Source organism: Oreochromis aureus, linkage group 20 (genome assembly GCF_013358895.1).
Source record: "Oreochromis aureus strain Israel breed Guangdong linkage group 20, ZZ_aureus, whole genome shotgun sequence".
In the NCBI taxonomy this organism is placed as follows: domain Eukaryota; kingdom Metazoa; phylum Chordata; class Actinopteri; order Cichliformes; family Cichlidae; genus Oreochromis; species Oreochromis aureus.
In genome coordinates, this window is record NC_052961.1 from 36,970,179 (window position 1) to 36,993,083 (window position 22,905).

General features: G+C 39.4%; 2 protein-coding genes across 2 annotated transcripts; one reads left to right on the forward strand and one right to left on the reverse strand.

The window, feature by feature from the left end:
• The first annotated feature begins 1,270 nt into the window (after positions 1-1,270).
• LOC116323395 (putative beta-lactamase-like 1) lies at positions 1,271-10,982 on the forward strand. Its single transcript, XM_031743723.2, has 6 exons — positions 1,271-1,400; positions 4,193-4,266; positions 4,351-4,508; positions 4,892-5,112; positions 8,895-9,000; positions 9,650-10,982. Exons 1-6 carry the CDS (start codon positions 1,271-1,273, stop codon positions 10,626-10,628), a joined length of 1,668 nt encoding a protein of 555 aa, XP_031599583.1. The 3' UTR covers positions 10,629-10,982.
• A 2,417-nt stretch (positions 10,983-13,399) lies between these two features.
• trappc6b (trafficking protein particle complex 6b) lies at positions 13,400-21,354 on the reverse strand. Its single transcript, XM_031743725.2, has 6 exons — positions 21,118-21,354; positions 20,966-21,033; positions 17,732-17,849; positions 17,423-17,506; positions 15,592-15,685; positions 13,400-14,863 (listed from the first exon to the last, which is right to left on the reverse strand). The coding sequence occupies exons 1-6, from the start codon at positions 21,193-21,195 to the stop codon at positions 14,832-14,834; spliced, it is 474 nt and encodes a 157-aa protein (XP_031599585.1). The 5' UTR covers positions 21,196-21,354; the 3' UTR covers positions 13,400-14,831.
• Between the last annotated feature and the right edge of the window lie 1,551 nt (positions 21,355-22,905).

The following is a 22,905-nucleotide window of genomic DNA, read 5'->3' on the forward strand; positions in this document are numbered from 1 at the left end:
CTTGCCTTGTCTCGAATGACTGAAGGGACTGTGTGCCTCCTTTGTGAGGTTATCTGGTCCTGTCCCTCTGGGAGGAGGCCTTAGGACAGACACAGAACAAGTTGGAGAGATTATAAAATTAAGTCTGCATTGTAGGTCACAAAAAGATCTTTTCTAGAGTTCACTGATGCTGTTTCTGTGCGATGATGAACTTTAAAATGAATACAAACATTTTTTGGAACTTGATGGCAGCAACACCTCTCAAGAAAGTTTGGACAGAAGATAGCTTCTATGTATATTTACATTTTACACAGTGTTCCCACTTTGCACAGGTTAGGCCTGCCTATCTAGCCATATATCTGTTAAAGACATATGTCTGTCTGTAAATAGCATTTATTTAAAGTCCACAGCACCTTCTAGTGGCTTGGAGAGGCACCATTCTGATTCATTTCTTTCACATTTGAATTATTTGTTGCCGTAGTCACAGATTTGTGTTTTATCCTACATAAATGAGTATGTATTAAAATATTTAGTAATACTTTGTTTTGGGCTGTGATTCTACTTTTTGTTATTATCTAAAACAACATCTATATGTGCTGTGGCGTTTTAGTATCACAGTGATGTTGATAACTTGAATTTAAAATGCAAAAATGATACAAATTCTTCAACATTGAGTAAATTAAGTAGTCAGAACAAATTGTTGCTGCTGAAAAATAGCTCTCTTGCAGAATCAACAGGAAGTGTTCAGAGGGTGAGGGTTCAAGAGGTTTCAATTCCACAGCCTTCCTTACGTTTAGTGGTGTAGCCCTGTAGATTATGACGTCATGGTAGAGTGGCAATAGATTCCACTCTCTTACTGGAGCCCGGGATAACAGTCAGGATTAAGTGCATGTAGTAGATGGCCAGTAACTGCTCATGAGCAAAAGAGTTAGGATCAAGCGGCCTTGATGACTTTTCTTCTGTATACCTTAAGGAAAATAATTGGTGGCTTTTTCTAGTCTGATGATGAAGAATATCATAGAGATAATGAGGGGCTTCTGAGGAAGGCTTCTTTTCACTTCTTTGGTAAGCTAATCAATCTCTAATGCAACTGATGTTCAGGGACATTTTTATATGACAACACAAAAAAGATGTGAGACTAAATTTTCAAATGGCATGAAACATACTAGCATGCATTTGAGCTATGGGTTTTATGTTGGAGCCAATATCTGATAAAAAAAAAAAATCACTAAAACATTTGTACAACTTTTTTATAGGCTTTGCCTGCTGTCTGTAAGAACCATTAAAGAAGATGAAGGTGAAATGGACCACGTTTGGCATGATTGTCTTCTTTCTGCTCTCTGTGGTCATGACCTGCTGCTTCATATGGCAATATAGGAAGCCAAAACTGAAGACAGGTAAAGAGCTGCTAGCCATCATTGGTTTACACTCACATGAGATGTACAGTGTTTTTTAACCTGTGAGCTGGGCCTTCTTATCCTCTTGGTGTAAGTACTTATATGTAGGAGCTGCAGCAGGATTACACAAAGCTGGAAATAGCAGTAGGATCAGCAAGGAGCTAAAGCAGACTTTAACTCAGGCGGAGAGATAGCAGCGTACTGTGTGATGGTGTAAAACACACTAGGACTGAAGTAATATAAGAAACAACCCAGGTTTATAACTTCGTGGCCCTAGGAGAATTAAAGCATTACATATTTATAGCACCTAATAATGAACAATGGGATTGTTTTGGGGCTCATGTGTATGCGCTGAATTTAATAACCTTTTTTTTATTACATACATGTTAGAGTATGTACTGTCCCTTCAGTACATTAGAACTCCTATTATTAAAACAACATTTATTATTAATGTATTTCCATTACTGTATCATTACATGTTCATATTTAATAATAGGTCTAGTCAATTAAAAGTGTGTCAGCTACCAACCATCCAAACAGACAGACCATGATATTCATTTACTGTTACCTAAAGGGTCATCAAAGCTTTTTCTTTTTTTTTAAAGAAACAGTCATTGAAAAATTCCACTTTTCACATAACTTGTGAAATAAATATAGCTCGATTTCATATCCTCAAGTCTCACACCAGCAGACGCTGTTGATAATTTACACCAGTCAGGCCTAACACTCTGACCGCTGACAGGTGAATTCAAAAACATTGATTACGTCTTCATCATGAATCCTGTTAGTGGGTGGGATATATTAGAGAGAGAGTGAACAATTTGTCCTCAAAGTTGATGTGTTAGAAGAGGGGAAAACGATTAAGTGTAAGGATTCAAGTGGGTCTGACAAGGGCCGCATTGTGATAGCTAAAAAACTGGATTTCCAAAACTGCAGCTCTTGTGGGGTGTTCCCGATCCAACAGGGTAGCTTAAATTGCAAATAATGTTAATGCTGGTTCTGATAGATAGCTATCAGAATACCCAGAACATCACAGTTTATGGAGCATAGGGCTGGAAAGTCAGTGTGCTCACACTGACTGGTCTACACTGACTGGTCTACAAGCTCACGTTGACTGGTCTACAACAATGGACACGACAGCGTTAGAACTGGACCTTGGAGCAATGGAAAAAGGTGGCCTTGAGGTCCTGCCATACATGCTAATCCAGGATAATGCACCCTGTCACAAAGCAAAAATGGTTCAAGAATGGTTTGAGGAGCACAATGAGCAGTCTGAGGTGTTGACTTGGGCTTCGGATTCCCCAGATCTCAATCTAGTTGAGTATCTTTGGGATGTTCTAGCCAACAAATCAGATCCATGGCTCCACCTCGCAGCTTACAAGACTTAACGGAGCGGTTGCCAATATCTTGGTTCAGAGACCACAGCACACATTCAGGTCTTGTGATTTTCTCCTTTATAGTGGACAGAAATTATATTTTTGGAGTGGCACAAATAATTTGTGTGGCATCTTATTGAATGCAGAACAGTGATTGTTATATAAATAGCTTGAAATTGTTATTTTAAAAAATGGTAAAAGATAAATGGCTGCAAATAACTTTGTTGTTTGCAAAACTTGTACATAGGATTTTAAAATTGACAATTTATATTTGCATTTAAAGTTATGAAATATGATTCAATAAACATGTTTGTGGTTGTTACAGTAAAAAATATAACTTTTTTTACTCGGATTTCATGTTTTTTGTCTGATTTTAGATCAATTGTGTTAATACAGAATGTCAAAATGAAAACATAACTGTAAATTCAGACACATGAGGTTGTGCTGAAAAGGATGATACCAAACAAGGCAAAGTAAATAGTTTTTAAAGGTGAAATGTAGAGGGAAAATCAAAAGTAGTTAAAAATGGCGAATTATACCCTGGACCCCAGAGGGTTAAACTTTTTTTTAAAGTAACGCAATAGTTACTTTTCCTAGTAATTAATTATTTTTAGAATATTGTAACTCAGTTACTAACTCAGTTACTTTTTTGAAGAAGGAACTAGTAACTATAATTAATTACTTTTTCAAAGTAACTTGCCCAACACTGGTCATGCCTGATCAGTGTATTTATCTCAACACATCCAAGATATAACATTCAGTTATTCAAGTGCAGCTTGTCAAGAGCTCGCTCTGTTAACTACACCAGAATCAGAATCAGAGAAACCTTATTTATCCCAGAGGGAAACTGAGTTGTAATAGCAGCAAATATCCAACAAACAGCAAGCACTCATATAAAATGAGTGTAGAAAGAGAGTTATGATAGACAAATATTAAGATAAATAGATAAATATAGAGATATAGATATAAATATAAAAGGACAAGTATGTGTGCAAATATATGTTGTGGTGTACAAAAGTGAGCTGTGATTAATCTTGTTCCAAGTAGATGAATTAAAGAGTCTGATAGCAGCGGGAAGGAACGCCTTCCTGTAGCGTTTCCTCAGACAGCGAGGTTGAAGGAACCTGTTGGTGAAACTTCTCTTCAGATTGTCCAGTGTGTTATAGAGGAGGTGGGAGTATACAACAAGCAGTTCTTCTGAACTGACAAATTCACCTAGAGGTCAGAATCTTTAGATATGTTGATGTTTGGTAAATGTTTTTTTTTTTTTCTTTTTTTTGACGGGCCCTTCTACATAAATATGATAAAAGGATACATATGTAAGCCTACAACTGTAAGATCTGCTATGACAGATGGACATGGCTTCAAGTTTCAGATATGATGAGTCTGCCTTTGCACCTCTTTTTACAGAGGAATTCACCAAAAAAGTGACAGCAGAAGAGATGTGTCCTCGCTTTCCAGAGCCTGTGCCACTCAAACATCCCATCACATCACTCAGGATTGCATTAGAAAAAGTAAATCTGTTCTGCAAATAATGAGTATATATTGAAATGTTGTTGAAATGTTACCTTTGGTCTTAATAAAGCTTCTCCTAACAGATAGATATATTCTTGAGGTCAAGAATTCACACCACCAAGCTACCTTCTATATCAGCAATCATGGTTTTAAATGACTCAATTCTATGGAATGGAAACTTTGGCAAGAGGAACACGAGCCACCCCTCCTCACCTGCACCCAACGAGTACACAGTGTACAGGTGAGATGTATTATTTTGCACAAGGTATAGTACTGAGGTATAAGAACATAACATATGAAGAAAAAGACATATGAACAAAAAAAGAAGTGGTAATTTGTCTTAATGAGTCCTAAAAGGTTCCCATAATACTAATAGTTTATTTTAAATAATTACTACCATGCATGCTGTAACCAGCAGTGTGATTCTTTTATTTGATGTGAGGCGCTGGGATTAGACCATAATTGCATAAGGTAAGCTTTCTTTCTGTGATGTGTGAGACTAACCCATTAAGTATGATAAATGCTCAAATCTGTCCAGTGGAAATATTATGCATTAAACCAGGATACATTTATTTATGGCACCATTTTATTGTGGTGTGCTTACTTGCATTATTGTGACGACAGAATTGCAAGCGTCTCTAAGATCTTCCCCACGTTGATGCTATACAAACTATGGGAGGATGGTCTGGTGGACTCTTTGGATGACCCTCTGGAGAAGTACTTAGACAACTTCACTATCAAGAACCCACTGGGTAAAAGTAGGCAACCAGCATCCTCATCAGTCAGGACCCTGGGTAGCAACACCCCTGCACTCACCCTGCGCAGGATGTCCAGCCATCTCTCTGGTAACCCCACAACCATTTTTTATATACGGCAGTCATCCTTAATCCATTAAAGCAACACAAATCAAATAACTGTTGAGCCTGTGTAGCCAGTCCAGACCTCTGAAGCATCAGTGTCACAAAGATTGACTAGTCGAATCACAATTGGGAGGGACACAGATAATCCACTTACAGAAACTTCACTGTAAGTCCTAAAATAATAACATCTTTGTTTGATAATTATGAAAAACTATTATTTTTATTGTTCAGCTTCCGATTCAAAATGACCATTAGAGATCAGAAAGTGAATGCCACCATTATATAGCAGAATGTTGCTGTGGTTACCACTGTCACCTAACCCAACAGCTTCCTCCCAGAGACATACATGTTAGGTTAATTGGTTATTCTACATTTCCCATAAATGTGAGATCAACATAGTGCTTGAAATGTATAAAATAACGTGCTGTATGAATGCACAGTTGAAAAAGGACTTGCAGCCTACAGTGCTCTGAGTGGTCAGCAACAAAGTCTACAACAGGGGTAGGCAACCTTTCTGATGATGAGTGCCATCTAAAATTTCCTCAGAAGTCAATGTGCCATATGATTGCATTGGCAATAAATTTAATAACGCTCTATATGAACAGTTACACACTATATAGAACAACTTTATAGAATTATATTTGTTCGCAGATGTTGGCAGCTATCAGTGAAAAGTTATCAGCTATTTTAAAACAAAAAAAGACTTTTTATCCATAACAAGAACTCCATAACAGCAAATGAACTGTACAACAGAAAATGCAAATGCTATTTATGGTCTCCTCACAACAATGATAAGAAAAATAAACTGGGCCAATATGGCATGTTTGTTAATACAGGGACACACATGTTAATGTGATCTCTGGTCTCCACTCAGAGACACAGGTCTCCGAGTGTCCAGCATTCAGACGGCTACCTGAGGACACTCATGTGAGAGAAAATCTGCTCACACAGATATGTAGAGCCAAAAACTGTCAATAAGGCCTCTGCAATGTTCTGAAGACAGTTAAACTTGTCAGGTAGTGATGTCCAGCAGGTGACAATGCAAGCTCCATGAACACGCACAGCTGTGGATTCCATCTGCGTTCGTAGTTCTGCAAACTTTGACCCCCACAGAGTCAAGCTTTTCAGTTCAATCAGCTGCATTTCGATGTCGCATTAACTGGCATTAACTCAACCAGTTAATGCGAGACAAACCCAGCTGCTCATTAAAGCTTTCTGGTTTGATCAGAAAAGAAAACATTGGTCCATACACCTGAAAGTCCCTAAAACGCATTGTGAATTCTGTCTTGAGTCTACGGATGTATCCGTGTATTTCCGCAGTGCTAATTCCGCCCTGAGCGGGCAGCTCCTGAAGCATTTGAAGTGTTGGAATGTGGAAATTTCTACATCGCTTGAAAAAACTGCTAGCTAGCAACGTCCCTCTCACCGGTAGGCTAAGTTATTTTTAGCCAATTACAAGTTGAATCTGGTAGTTGGGGTTGTTAGCTAAGATACCGTCATTAAGAAGCGGCAACTAATGTGTCTATGCAAGCTAATTTGCGATGTGCACTGCTGGCCCGGCCATTTATTTTTTAACACACCTTCTCAGATTAATTCACTGTGTGTCGTGCCATCAGTTAACCCTTCGTGCCCAGGGTTGCCGACCCCTGGTCTACAATAAGCAGCACACAGGGTAGTGGTGACATAACTGTGTCTCACTTTCAACCAGATGACATCGCGTTCCGGGTTTTGTTTTCGGTAACTGGTTATTAGGTTTAGGAAAAGAGTCTGGGTTTTAAAAAATCTCAGAGAAGCTTAAGAAATGTTTCTTAAATGTAAGAAATGATGAATTTTCTAGTTTACCAGACTGATGATACCAATACAGTTCTCATATGACAGCTAAAGGGCAATTAATTTTAAAGAACTAACAGCGATAGGGTGGCAATATGTTGCAGTGGTTCGCAGTATCACTTCCCAATAAAAATGCTTGAAACTGACTCCAGGCTGGTTGGAGTCTGTCTTATATATTGTCTCTAACTTCCTCTTACTTTCTAAAGAGGTTAACTTGTGATTCTAAATTGTCAGTCCATGATTGTCTGTCTCTGTGTGATGGCCCTGCATTAAACTGGCAAAATATCCACCTCATGTTTGCCTACTGGTGGTGGTCAGAGGGCCCGGTGGCGCCAGTGTCTGGCAGCCTCGCCTCTGTCAGTGCGCACCAGGGCAGCTATGGCTACAATGTAGCTTGCCATCACCAGTGTGTGAATGTGTGTGTGAATGGGTGAATGACTGAATTTAGTGTAAAGCGCTTTGGGGTCCTTAGGGACTAAGTAAAAGCGCTATACAAATGCAGGCCATTTACAATTTACCCTGAATTGGATAAGCTGTCCAAAAACTGATGGATGGGAAGGAATAATAAGCTACTTGCACAAATAATGGGATCATTTTTGACAGAGAGATAGACTTTTCCCAATGTAGGCAAAAATGGCTGAGGATGATGCCCTTCTGATGGGTACTCCTATTACGTCATAGACAAATATCTCAGTAAACAGTAATGGTCAATATAGGTCTGACACAATATAATTCATAAAATAAGCACAACCCACTGCAGCACCCCACTGTCATGGTCCTGGGTCGGTGACCCAGTGTTTTTGGTTGTGTACTTTTACTTTTGATAGTTTTTGTATTATGACTGTTGTTTTGGGTTTCCTACGGTTTAGTTGTGTTCCCTCTGTTTGGTGTCCTCCCTGCTTGTGTATCCCCTTAGTGTAGTAGGTCTCTGTGTTTAGTCCGTGTCTCTGAGTCTGTGTCATTTCGTGTATGTGTTTCCTGTTTTACTTTGAAGGTCTCTGTCTTATGTCAGTGTGTTCTGTTTACGTTTCCCCTGCCTCGTCAGCTGTTATGTCTCCCAGGTGTATTTCCCTCCTGTTTCCCATCCCCTGATTACTGGTGTGTGTATTTATAGTGTGTGTTCACCCGTCCTTGTTGCTGGTTCGTCTGTGTTGTTCCCCTCCACTTTCCTGTGCATTCTCCCGGCGTTGTTCTCCCTGCATCTCTGTTACACATCTCAAGGTTTCAGGTTTGTTTTTGCTTAGCTTTTCCCAGTTTAGGTTACTCTTAGGTTTTGGGTTTCGTCCACCTCGTCCCTGTTTGTTTCACCTTTTTGTTAATAAAGCTCGCTCACAACTTAAGCAGTCTGCATCTTGGGTCCGTTAATAATTCACACACGGCTTGCCCCGGCAACCCGTGACACCCCACTACAAAAGCTGCTAGACAAATGATGAAGGAAAGGCAATGTCAAGGTTTTACAGGGACATAAGTGCAAGTCACAGGAGGCAGAGTAAAAGACATATCTTTAATAATGAGCTAAAGGTCTTACAGAGGTGACTGATCAATCAATCGTTATGAGCACCTCAGCAAATGTGTAGACCTAATGAAATTTAAAACTAATATCCAGTATGTGATTGATCACTTAATCATGTGATTACTGACAAAAACCCTACCACAAGAAATAAATGTGCATAGTCAGTGAGCTTTTAATTTAAATTCACTTGGAATTATATAGCATTTCTTTACAACAATAGTTGCCTTAAGGTGATATATATTATAGGGTAGAAGGCCTACAGAGCCCACCTGAGAAAAAGTATTTTTTTATAAAATGTTTAGGTCAAGTGAAGATTTCATATACAAAGTTTGGTGAAATATTTTCATGAATCACTTTACTAAAGCATAAAGTCATGAACAAAATACCCACCAGTATTATTCAATAAGGTTTGACATTTGTACAGGTTTACCAAGAAGATTAAGGTCAACTAATCTCCTCTGGAGTGGAGACACACGGGAAGCCCTTAATTTGTTACAGGACGACGTCCTTGTAGCAGATCCGGGAACTAGGTAAGTTATTTCTTTCTCAGTATTTGAAAGCTTCATTTCTTTGATATGTTTGAAAATTGGGTACATATACCCCAGTGTTTCCCAACCACTGTGCCGCTCCACATAGGTGCGCAGTGGAAGATGAGTAGTACTCTAAGCGATTGGCGTGAGAAACGGGCAGAACAACTAGAGGGCAGTACGACCACCTGCTCTGATTAAATAGGTTGCCAACTGCCAGTAAAACAGAAGAAGAAATTACATAACAGTCATGCTGTGAGATGACGTAGCACGTAATTGCAATTGATAAATATTTGAAAAGAAAAAGTAGTCCATCTAACCTGGGTCCTAGAGAAAATTCCGACCCAGATGAAGGCCTCAGCATGAGTAGTGGGCAAAAGAAAGCAAAGAAAAGGCATACTGGGGACAAACTGAGCCAATTCCGCCATACCTGGTGAGCGGGGGAAAATGATCAATATGCTTTTTGTGACATTTTTGTTTGGTTGTGTGCCGTGTGATTTTTCTAATGTGAGATATGTGCCGTGGTTCCAAAAGGTTGGGAAACACTGCTATACCCAGTATACGGACTATAATAGTCTAGTATTTTTTTAGGTACTATCTATCCAAAGAGAATTTGCCAACATCTGTGAGATTATTTTTTCTTTTCCCCCAGATGCCACTACAGCAATGTTGCTTTTTCTTTATTAGCCAACATCTTGGCCCAGAATGTGACTGGCACTGACTTTGAGAGCTGGGTTTCAGACACCATTCTGAAGCGGCTCAGAATGGAGGACACTGGTTTTAATTTTACACCAGCAATTCAGAGGAAAATGGCTGTGGGTGTGTACAGCAATGGAAAGCAAGCTCCCCTTTATGACCTTGGCTGGTACCGGCCTGCAGGTCAGATGTATTCCACAGCAGCAGACATGGCCAAACTTATGATGGCTCTTCTTGGTACATATGATGCCATTCTGCTCCGCCAAGATACCCTGAACACAATGATGACCCCGATCATCCAATGCCACAGAGGTTATTTTGCCAACTTCACTGGCACACCATGGGAGATCAGTGAACAGTTTGGCTACAGCGTGGTGAGAAAGGATGGTGACCTGGATGGATTTGCTGCTACCCTCTCCCTTGTACCTCGGCTCAAGCTGGGATTGGTGATCTTGATGGCAGGAGTTCGGCCAACAGACGAAGACCTTGTGAGCCAGGCATATAGCTACCTAATCCCGGCACTTGAGAATGTTTTCAGGGAAGCTCAACAACCTGTCAGAGCACCACCTGACCCAGCTCCATATGTGGGATTTTACACTTACAGGAATATGACATTCTATGAGATCAAGGCAGATTCAGATGGTGTGCTGCTCATGCAGCAGTTTGGACCACAGGTTGACACAACTGTCCCATCTAAGTATCAAATTATTAGGCTAGATTATCTGCAGGACAGGGTTTTTAGGGTGGTGTTTGAGAGGCCATACCCTTGCAAATTGAAAGTAAATAATATCTCAGTCTCCCTGGAGGCACAGGACAGACAGCTTTTCAATTTTTACCTTTTCAACAAGAAAGGTGTGGCACCAGGGTTTGACTGCCCTGGACTCAATACATATAGGATGATGAGGATAGCTGGCAGACCATACTTTACCTCATAGAGACTGCAACTTTAAACAAGTCCATTACTAAAACTGAATTGTATCAAGGAAATATGCTGTGAAAAACTGTTTTTGGCTTTGTAGGCAGTGTCAAGACTCTCTCATGCAAATCTAACATCATCAATCCGGACTGTGTTTTAATATTATTCTCTGTTAATCCTCTGTTCATAATATTGATTTAGTTTTGTATAAATCATCCTTTTACCAAATTGTTGGCACAAGAAAAGCAAAAGTTTCATTATTGTGCATATTTTTTGGTCCTACAGTGTTGCAGATCGTAGGGAAAAAACTAAATATGTGTCTATGATCAAGTGAAGTGACAAGAGAATAAATAAATCTGATTTTGTAGTCTGATTTTTTTCACCTGTAAGCATGATGTTTTATTAAGTGAAAACATAAATATATGTACATGCAAGTTTTCCACATTTACTAACCCCCTGAAGATTTGGGAAAAAGATTTCAAAATTTATCAGCCACGACATGACAACACGTGAAGACAAACAAGGTTAAAAACAAAAAAAACAAAACCCAAGGGTGTTTTTTAATTTAATAAGAAAAACTAATACACAGCTAAGTCATCAGAGGCCTGTATTACAAAGTAGGATTTTAGCTTAACCCAGACAACTTCAGGTTTAACCCTGAGCTTTCTGCACTACAAAGGTGGATCACTTCTTTCCAGGGTAAGTCTTTCCAGGGTAACTTGTGCTGTGAACCAAACCTGTTCCAGATTAGTGATCAGTAGGTATGAAATGACCGCCTAATGACCAATCAGTTCTCCAGAAAATAGCATCAGCATCCTCAGAAGATTCCTCGGATCTCTGCAAAGAGAGAGAGAGTGTGTGTGTGCGTCTGTTCTACAAGCATTAATATAAAATAGGACACCTGACCTCAAATCAAATTTGTCGGTACATTATGTTTGAATTGTTTTTGTTCTTAATCTTCACTCTGAAAACCTTAAACAGCACAGAGTCTGTACCTGAATAAATAAACCAAAGAACTATCACTTCATGGATTCCAAACTGTTCAACCTGAGCTGTCCCTCTGATGTACTCATTTTTTAATCCTGTCCATCCTGCTCATCTGTGATGTAATCCTATCTCTGTCCTTATATATTGATGACTGAATTACCTCAAAACTGTTCATGTTAAGTACTTTATGAATGAGAAAATGAATCAGAGGGCCGGTTAGCTGGTTCAGATGCAGCAGGATGGGAGGAGTCACACAGAAACAGTACTTTATTCACCGTGCCCAGTAACGTTGTTTTGCGCTGCAGCAGTCTGTGCGACAGTGAAGTAAAGAAATTGTCTGTTGTGACATTTCTCCCATCAACCAAAAACGGCTGCATCAGTTTCATGACCATGTTCTCTGCCAGCCTCTCTCCCTTCTGACAACTGGGGTCCTTTCCCAAGTAAGGAGATGCATTGGAGACATATTTGGTCTCCAAATCCGTGGCCATTTAGAACTTGATCCCAAATTTGTCTGGGTTGGTTGTGATATACTGTGTAAATGGACAACGAACCTTGGTAGGGAACAGCTGTTCATCTATGGTCATGTGTTCTCCTTGAGTGAAACTCTTAGCACAGCTCTCGTTAAAGCATGTCCAGATGTCGGAGATCGTCGCAAATTTGTCTGTTTTCACCCGTTCTGCCCGCGTGTCCTTGTCATCAAATCGAAGGTGTTGCATAATAGAAATGAATCTATCTCGGGGCATTGTCTCTTTGATTCCTGGCACCAGAAATCTCAATGTCACTCATGCCATTGTATTAGCAACTTTTCATTCGGTTTTCACACAATTTTTTATAAATAAAACAGATTTGTGTTTCCATATATTGTGAATGTGTGTCTTTCATATTTGCAGGTCAGTCAATGTGTGGGATATTTTGTATAGATAGTGTATAGTATAGATTGAGGGTTGTAACACAGAGGTTTGGCCTGCCTTGGATCTGAGCTGTGCCAGGCCTCAAAGATAATGGGTGGTTTGCACAACAAAAGCAGTAGGAGAATTGAGCTGACGACCTGTGAAAATCTCAGCAGGGGTGAATAACGCCTCGGGACTTGCACCAGAAAATAAAAAAGTCAGTAATTCTAGTGTTAGGACTCATCGGTGAGGTAAAGTTCAGTCCAGTCTATATCTTTAACGGAAGAATATTTTCAGGAGTCATGACTGAAGCGTGGAAACAGCGTTGTGTCTTCATAGCCTGGCACTGAGGTGGATTGGCCAGTTTCAGGGAAAGCGGGTATGGATCTATGCCGGGAGCTTTTGCTTGTGGGTGATTTTCCCCTAATGGAGGTTCTGAAATTATAATTTCGCTGAGATGGCGAGTGATCTGAGCCACTCTATAACTGGATGGAGCAGAGAGAGTTCTGATGGGGTGAATAGATGTAGAATGATTGCCAACAGGTTCCCCAGGATGGCCGGTGATGTTCGGTCTCTCTGAAGCCTGATCATGTCATTTAGAGAAAAGTGTTTTGGTTTCTTGAAGTGCCTGGAGGGAATTCGATGAAAGAGAGCAGTACAGGTTTTCATCTGATGGTGTGAGGGACGAAGGGCCCATGGTGAGCACAAATCATTAGATGCTGATGGGTGTTTGCATAAAAAAAGATTACAAACAGCACGTAGACAGAGAACCGGAAGGAGCATGTCTGAGGTGTGGTCCCACTCCTGAAATTCAGATAAATTATCTTTGTTTGGTCTAGTGGTCTTGTCATTTCTGAAGTGTGTTTGACAGAATAGTAAACAATGAAAGTGTGGAAAAGGAACCATTCAGAAATTGTTTTCATGCTTAAATTTATTGCAAGTGAAGGGAGCATCTGAAGGGTAGAACATACAACTTTGATGCAAAGAAAATAAATCACACTTTTTCACGCTTCGACAGGAATGTTGCTCTTCATCCCTGCAAACGTCCTTATTCATGATATCAAACTATGTTTGGTCATATTAGACATCAATATATAAATGAGGCTATGTCCGTACACATACACAGCATTTTCGATTAGTGAAAACAGAGTTTAAAAACTTCTGCCAGGGTGAACATTTTCAAAAACTACATTTCTACATTTACATGATGTTTAGATGAATATTTGTCTTGTAACATCAAACATGTTTGCCATTATCTCTTCTTTGATGTCAGACTGTGTGCTGTGTTATTGTTTGTGGGATTTCTTTAAAACTAGGGTTATATCACCACATGCTGCTTTGGCACATTCCCAAAAACACTTGAGACTGATTGTGCCATTTAAAAAAGTACCTGTGTACCTGTAGATGTAGCCTAAGTTGCTTTCTCAGGCATGGATTTCTTGCAAGCAATGTTCATCAACCCGCTAAAGTGCGCCACATTTCCTCTGTTTTAATAATCTGCTCATTTTGGTGTGGAGGCAGTGGTGGAACAAGTGATGATTATAAATATAGACAGCTTAACACATTTATTATAGCACCACCCAGTATACACTTTACCTCACAGATGCCCAAAATTAACAGTATTAGTACCAAAATGGTTAACCTGCCAGTATGTACAAGCTCTTTAATCAAAACCATATAATACTTATTAAACTGATGATAGTGTCACAAAATAAATGTGAAAAAAATGTGATTGTTGTTACTCGAGAATTTTAAAATGTATTATTTTAATAATTCTTATTGAATAAGATTCAGAAATTAGAGATATTTAGTGGCAATCATGAACCAAACATGAGTTTTAGTAACTCCTCAGAAAATGTTTAGTGTGCCAGCTTCAATTTGGGTATAAAAAACTCAAATTCAGTTTGTGACCTCCCTAATAATCTAATTTTTGGCAGATCTGTCTTTTAAATTTGTGAAGCACTGTAGGTTTGTTTGTCTTTATAGTGAAAATGCTACTAAACTAGATGTGACAGTAGGTGGTGGCAAACACTTCTTTCTGACATTAAATCAAATGTTCATTTAGTGAGACTTTACTTCAAAAGGATTATATTAATATAAATGTTAGCAGACAAAATGTTAATGTCACTGGACTGCACTTTTCCACTCACAGTGGACAGTGTGTCAGCAGGATACAGATGTTTGCAGCCATCCAGAGCTTAAGCCATAGAAACCTTGGCCAGTCCCCACTGTAATCCCTGCAGTGTCGAGAGAAATTCTCACTGATTAGTATGGATGGCATTTCCCTTTCTAACAGATAAGGCAATATGACACCAGGGAAGAGTGCAGCTTGAGTGTGTAACCTCCTACGCTTTCTGGATCATCACCTGGAATTTACCTGCAAAGGCAGAAAGACATTTTTCGTGTTAGCTGACACAAAAAGAAAAAATTCATGTTGGCTTTTCATTTTTTTCTAGTTTAGTTCAATTTGAGTTGCACTATATGAGCAGACATGTTTGGTACAGTGGTGAAAAAGACTAAAACAAACTGCTATTTGATTAACCTTTCACTCAAACATCAGTGTACTATTTCATGTGCATATGTGCAATAATCTACACTACTAAATCCCAGCCCCACCTTGCATCCATCGGTCACCTCTGCCTTCACTTGTTTCCTGTTCATGATTTCCAGACAACTTACAGACTACCATCTGGTGCTGCCTAGCTACACACATTTGACCACTCTCTCCCATCCTGGTACCCTCTCTACCTACACACTAACTACATTCAATATCACCACTTTGACTAATAGCTTCAAACTCACAATCCTGTCTGACATACTCTTCACCTCAGCAACACTATTCACACCTGTGACTCTGCCCATAAAAACCAAAAACTATACCTTACTTTAATCCAGAGTCACGTAAAAATCACACAAGTATTCTCCATTTAAAATATCTGAGGCATATTTTAATCATGTACATGGGCAACACAAATTTCTCTTTCTGAACCACTCAATAGCATTTTAATGGAATTTATTCAGCAAATAAAACAAACCCCCAAACCTCAGTTTGGAGATGACTGTTAAATGCTCTTTAAAAAGGTTTTTGAATGACTAAATCCTTACATGAAGGCATGACGGACACCTCAGAAGTCACAATACTCTTCACTCCCAGATTGGATAGAGCTCCTCTCACCAAACCACATGTGAAGGCCAGATACTGCAGGAGGAAAACAGTTACTTTATATCATGACAGTGAATGGTCTCACATATAAAACAGGGGTCACAGTATATGAACACCTTTACTCTTATCAGTTCCTTGAACAGCTATCTTCTACTCCAGCTGGTTATTCAACCAAAGAGCCAGACAGAGTTTTAATTCAGTTTTAATTTGCTTAGCCTCATCCACCCTAGCTGGAAAACTCAAAAACCAGTTCATTTGTTGTTATCTATGGTCCACCTGGGCCTAAATCAGAGCTTCTGTCTGATGTCTCAGACATTTTGTCTGATTCAGTGCTCAGCTCAGATCTCAGGTAAAATAATTAGTGTGGGTGACTGTCCATGTAATCTTAACACAGCATTTAATTGGTCTCAATTATTATTGTAGGGTATTTATCTTACAATATAAAGCGCCATGAGGCAACTGTAGTTGTGATTTGGCGCTATATAAATAAAACTGAATTGAATTGAATCTGTTTCACACTGCACCTTCTGTATAAGGTATAATCCAATCCTTCCACTCCTATATCTCACCCTTGGTTCCTCTCTGTTTTGAAAGTCCATGTTCACTATAGCCATTTCCATCAAGAACTACAGGCTATAAATGCTGTGGCCTGGTTCAAGCTATATTCTAAGCAAATAAACTGTCAACAAAGAGTGAATGAGCAATTGATACTCAGTACTGAATAACAGGAAGACTGAGACCGAATGTAGGTAAACAATCTGATTGCAGCATTAATCCCATCGTCACAACAGTACTCGTGTATTTCTGGGAAAAAGACTGATACAACTGATGCTTGGCCATTTATACACAGATAAAAAACAAGCAATTATCTGTTCTGAAACTCATCACTTCTCCTTTTTTTAAAAATCAGTAAACCTTGATAAGAAGGGCTTAAGCAAAGGAAGGTCGGGCTTTCCTCCATTTCAGCTGCTATGAGTTCCACAACTGTCCATGAATCTCAGCAGCATCAGGTCCAGCTCTCTGCTCTGTGCTGTGGGGGTGTTGAAAACATAACGGAGAGACTATGAATCACTGAACAGAGTTTTAGATTCGATCTCTGGCGTCTTGTCTCACTGGCACAAGAAAAAAAATCTGCTAATTGGAAGGTTTATGATAAAGGAGAACTAAAAGTAATCTGAACCTGTCCATGTAAGTGGTGCAGAAGCTGGTCAGGATCCATCCATACTGGTTAACAGTTTGTTGAGTGACCTCCTTTTCACCACAGCTTGAAAAAGCTGTCCAGTTTGCCATCAGTCACAGAGCCAGCCTTGCTAGTAAGTTTATTCAGTCTGTTGCTTTCACCAGCTCTGATGCTGCTGGCCCAGCAGACCACAGCAAAGCAGATGTACAGTAAACTTACCACCACTGACTGACTGACTGAATCATTTTACTGCCCATGTTGAAAGATGCCCTCTGCCTGCTCTCTATTGCCTCTACTGTAACATGTTATAAGAAGTGAAATTACATTAGTTTAATTTTATAATCCAGCCTTTATTCAACATAATTGTCTCACCAGTTTGAACTCTCTCCAAAATCTTTGTGCACATAGCGCACACTTTTCTTACAGATTCTCCCTTTTGGTGTCAGCGTCTTTCAGGACTCATGTTGTGTGAACACCTCTGATGGTATGATGTGCTACTGTGCATGTACATGTTGTCTCAGTAAAAGAGACAGTTTGAGAAGCAGGGTTAGTCTTTTAAAACAGACCAGTAAAAGAAAAAAAAAAAAAAGCACCTTTGGGGCATGTTCCATGTACTGTTTTCCCACTGACAGATGACTCAGTAATCCAAACTTATTGTCCTGCAGAACATAGATGCCCTAAAACACATGATCATATGATGATATATGACATCAGCAATGACGCACATCAACAGAACAACAAACAATCAATCTGACAGGAAGCAAGGCAAAATATCACAGTACTGGCATTTATATATTACAAATATATTATGGATGACAAAAAAGAATTATCATTTAGATTTGTCAGAGGCTACATTAATAAAAAACAGGATTAAAAGAAGAGAAAACAGGCTTCCCAGTGACCTGGTGATTGGTTCGGAGGTTGTCGATTTGCTTCTTGAATACACAGGTCCAGAAGTCTTTACATATAAACTTCATAATATCCAGCTCATCCTTAAACCGTGCTGTGTCTTTAGTCAATCTAGAGAAAAACAAAGAGATGGGTAAATTAAACTAGGACATCATTCATTGACTTTCAACGGTCTGCTGGCTGTAAGATGTATTTAAGGAGAATGCGCCTAGTACAAAAACTGTGCACATGAACCACAAACAGTATGCTGTCTGTGTAAGTGTTCAGACAGGTTCAGGGTAGTTTTGAGAGCTTGAAAAGAAGACAGCTGGAGTTCTCTAGAGTTTTGTCTCTCATCAGTTCAGGGAGTACCATACGTAATAAACCCCTTGTGGTGACTGTCCCATTAGAGGTGATCCTGACAAACTCCCTACTGACCCTATATGATGTGAACTATTTACTCACAAATCCAGGATTACCTTGATTTTTAATCATCTGAGGCTACATGTACATGCCAAAACGTGCTTACAAAAATGGAAATGATCAGCACATTTAACAACACTCGTCATAAAGTTGCCTAACAGACAACAGTAAAGGAACTCCTTATAATCAGAACTTTAAAAATGTATTTGGATTTCTTTACTAGGTGACAGTGTTTTATGACAAAGTCTGTAGTAAGAAATGGAGGATGTGGGCTGAGATCCAACAGATGTACTATGTAGCCAGAATAATGACTTGAGACTCTGTCAAGATTAAAGTCTGGGTGAAAGTGCCTCTCTTTTTACCTGCTAAATCACTATGGCAACAGAAAATTGCCATTCAGAATTCAAAATTCAGAATTTTGGTTTAAAATCAACTGAAAAGTGCCACATTTCTACTAATTGTTTTACAGCACGTTTTACGCACAACACAGATTCTCTGCTGTAGGAATACATTATTTGTGCAGTTTGTTGAGTGAAGCACAAACTGTGTGCACTTTATCAGGGACTGCATGTGCTAAAATCCTCAGATTAACGATTTGATGCAGCAGTAACCTTTTTTGTTCTTTGCAACAATGTTTTACCATCTTTTATGCTTTGATGCATGCTCAATCATCCAGGTAAGTAAATCCCCCCAAATTGATTCTGTTCATCTGGACGTAGCGCTTTCAGTGGGAGAAAAGTTTCGTCACTCTAACATTTCTTCAGTCTCCAGACTGAAGGAGTCACTTGGATGAGTGACAAAATGTTTCTCCCACTGAAAGCGCTAAGTCCAGATGAACAGAATCAATTTGGGGGGGGGGGGGACTTCTTTTATGCTCTTCAGAGATTTGTAATCACCATTTTATTATCTTCATAATGAGGTGAGATGGCGAAAGTAGACAAGTTTATTCAGTGTTCACTTCCCCACATTATGCAAAAACACTGCAACACCAGGAAAACAATATCATACAGAACCCTTCCACAGCACATCTTCAGGGGTCTAGTGGAGTCTACGCAACGATGGGTCAGGGCTGTTTTGGCAGCAGAAGGGGGACCAACACAATATTAGGCGGTGGGTCATAATGTGATGTCTACCAACTAGGCAGCTCTTTCGCTTTCTTTAAAAATTTAACACATGTTGGGGTCAACTTGAAAGAAAGGCAAATGTAAAATGTAAAAGAGAAATCATAGATCAAATATGATGTGGTATTTAAATGTAATATTTAGGAAATTATGTATAGGCATTCTAAGTGTTGGCAAACAAAGACATTTTATGAAGGTTTGACTCTGATCCAGGTCCAAAGTAGGGCTGGGTGATTTGAGGAAAATCCAATATCACGATACACAATACATGTCTAAATAACCTCCAAAAATAAAAGTTATTTTCAACCATATAGTGCCTAAAATTGCACTGGTATACTCATTCAAATCGACCATTTAATATATTTGTTTCTACTTTGAATACAAAAAAATCTGAATGAATTGAATTTTTTATTTTAACAGTTTTAACATATTAACGTAACTATTAAAATTAACATATTTTAATAGTTTTATTTTAACTATTTTTTAACCATCAGTTGCACACAGGTTTCCAACACTAGACCTCTAACAAAAAAAAAAAAGAATATAGCAACAGAAAAGTACATAAAGCAAGAATTCATGAGAGAAAGGTGTTCTTTTGTGCTTATAACATACAAAAAAAATGTGATGTGGAGGCTTAATGACGCATTTGCAACGTGTGGGAGAGGAAAAAAGTCACGGTGAATTACATGCAGACAGCTTAATACTTAGTATATTCAATATATCACCCATCCCTAGTCCAAAGTAACAAAAATATCCAAAGTGATATTTAAATTCCCATATATCATTCTTATGCATATGCCTATGTGCTACATTGCCAAAAGTATTCACTCACCCGTTCAAATCACTGAGTTCAAGTGTTCTAATCACTTTCATGGCCACAGGTGTATAAAATCAAGCCCAGGCATACAGGCTGCTTCTACAAACATTTCTCTCTCAGGATCTCTCAATTCCAGCCTGGTACCATGATAGGATGCCACCTGTGCAACAAGCCCAGTCATGAAATTTTCTCGTCGCTAACTATGCCACATTCAACTGTTAGTCATATTAGAACAAAGTAGAAGCGATTGGGAACAACAACAACACAGCCACAAAGTGTTCAGCCACGTAACCTCGCAGAGCAGTGAATGGCAAGGCGCATAATGAGCAGAAGCTGCCAACTTCAGTCATTACAGACCTCCAAACTTCAGATCAGCTCAAGAACAGTGCTTTGAGAGCTTCGTGGAATGGGTTTCTAAAGCCCTCCCAGAAGAACTGAAGCTGTTATAATTGCAAAGGGTCTGTCAACACCATCATTAAACCCCATGGATTAAGAATGGGATATCACTCATGTTCATGTGTGGTTGATGAGCAAATACTTTCGGCAATATAGTGTTAAATGTCACATGATATTTTAAGTCTTCATACATTTTTTCGCAACTTTTGACCAATAAATCATGAAGTTGATTTAAAGAACCTGGTGGTCTAAAGACAAAACCACGAGTGTAATATTGTTTCCTGACTGGCCAGCCGACTCGACTGACCTGAACCCCACAGAGACTCTGGGTTTTTTATTGTTGTTTTCATTAATGGTACTTGCCTCCCACCTATAGTTGTGCAGTTAGATTGCATTTTCTTAATGGGAATCCATGTTGTAAATCAGGCTTTGAACATGCAGTGCTTTGATTTGTCAACGGCATGCATGTTTGCAGCAGTCAAGGTTATTACCTCTCTATCAACCCTTGGCCCACTCTGAATCCGATATTCTCCAATTTGGTGACATTTCTCCCACTCTCCTAAATACAGGATAAAAGACAGAAACATTAACAACAACACCAAATACTGCTCCGGTCACTAAACTCTTACTGAGAGGTTCTTACCGTCTCTCCTTCTGCTGACTTGTAAATATACTGTATCACCTCGCTGTGTAATAACTGGAAAGGAGCTTCGTCTGCCATTATTCCTGATCTAGAGCCAGCTAACTACGTTGTCAGTGGTTAAATCAGTGTAAGACTAGGAATCATATCCCTTCACATAAAGTCAAACAGCTACAAACATTTAGCATAAACAACTACTTCTGCTTCCTTGTTGCTCTTGAGGAAAATAAACATGCCGCTATTCCATTACCGCCACCTGCTGGCCCGGAGTGTTATCTGGCAGTAAATATTATTCTCCCCAGTATTGTTATAATTAGTGATATTCATCTAAGTCAAGGGTCAGCAACCTTTGACACCCAAAGAGCCATTTGGATTCAGTTTCCACGGAAAAGAAAACACTGGGAGCCGCAAATACTTTTTGACATCTAAAACGAAGATAACACTGTTATTGCTTTTTACCTTTATGCTTTGTATTAACACCTAAAGTGTGTTGCTTATGAAATCCATGAAGTGCTACAGAGAAAATTACATTTTATTTATGTAATGAACACATTTTGAACTCGTAAAAAATATAACAAAAAGGAAAGACATCCAGTTGAAGGTCTCTTTTAAATGAATTAAGTTGAATTTAAATTATTCATATACCAAAGAAAAACTGTAGTGAGCCGTCATCCTTATATCATTATGGGATTTCGCAACCTGTAGCGGAGCCTTGACCAGAATTTTAAAAATAATTGGAAAAAATCACTCAACTGCTAACAAAATGAAAAATAAATATTTGCCAAATATCTGAATAAATATTTATTTTACGTGGTTAATGTGTGTGGCGGGGCGTGGTCTGCAGTGCCGCTGCAGGGGAGGCGGACGCACCTGAGCGGCATCCGCAATCAAGCCTCGCCGGCTTAAAGTCTGTGCTCTCTCTGCTGTTGTGTCGGTTTGTGTCGGGCTGTGAGCTGGAAAGCTACAGCTGGCTCTGTGGGTACAGCAACCATGTGTGAAAAGTGGTCAATAAAGAAAAAAGCGTGTACATGCAAACATCGTCGGGTCTACCGTGATATGTTTACAATGGGACAAGAGCAAAAAAATTCTAAAGGGAACATTTATTTATTTTTATTTTATTTTATTGGTATTTTCCTTAAATGTGTCAAATATATATTTTCTCATCTAAATGTCCACTTAGCTGTGAGCCAGGGGGCGGTAAAGTGCCTTAACATGGTTGCCAACCAAGAAGAAGAAGAAGAAGCTGTGAGCCAGGAGGGAGGGGATGCGTACTTGTGCGTACTTGCAGTGTTGCCAACTTAGCGACTTTGTCGCTATATTTAGCGAGTTTTCAGACCGCCTTAGCGACTTTTTTTCTAAAAAGCGACTAGCGACAAATCTGGCGACTTTTTCTGGTGTTATTGGAAACTTATTTATGACGACTTTTTGACGTGAAAGCGCGTATTGCTTTTACTCTCAACAAGCAGCGGGTGCTGCCGTGGGCACCTCGCCCGTTCCAAAGCGCTCACGGGTGGAGGATAGTCGTCCCACAGCTGCTATCAGGGCAGGAGATGTTCACACCTATGCGTCCAAACTGCAAATGAATCACGCATGAGTGAAGCCGCTGCTCCCGCACTGACTGTAACGCAGTCAGTTCTTCTTTTACTCTTATGCTGTTTTGTGGATCACAAGGTTTAAAACTACTTATAAACACACACACACACACACACACAAACACACGAAGTAACTCCACCAGAGTGCCTATTTCGGGTCACTTTTGCCGGTCCAAGCCCGGGTGAAGGAGCAGGGTTG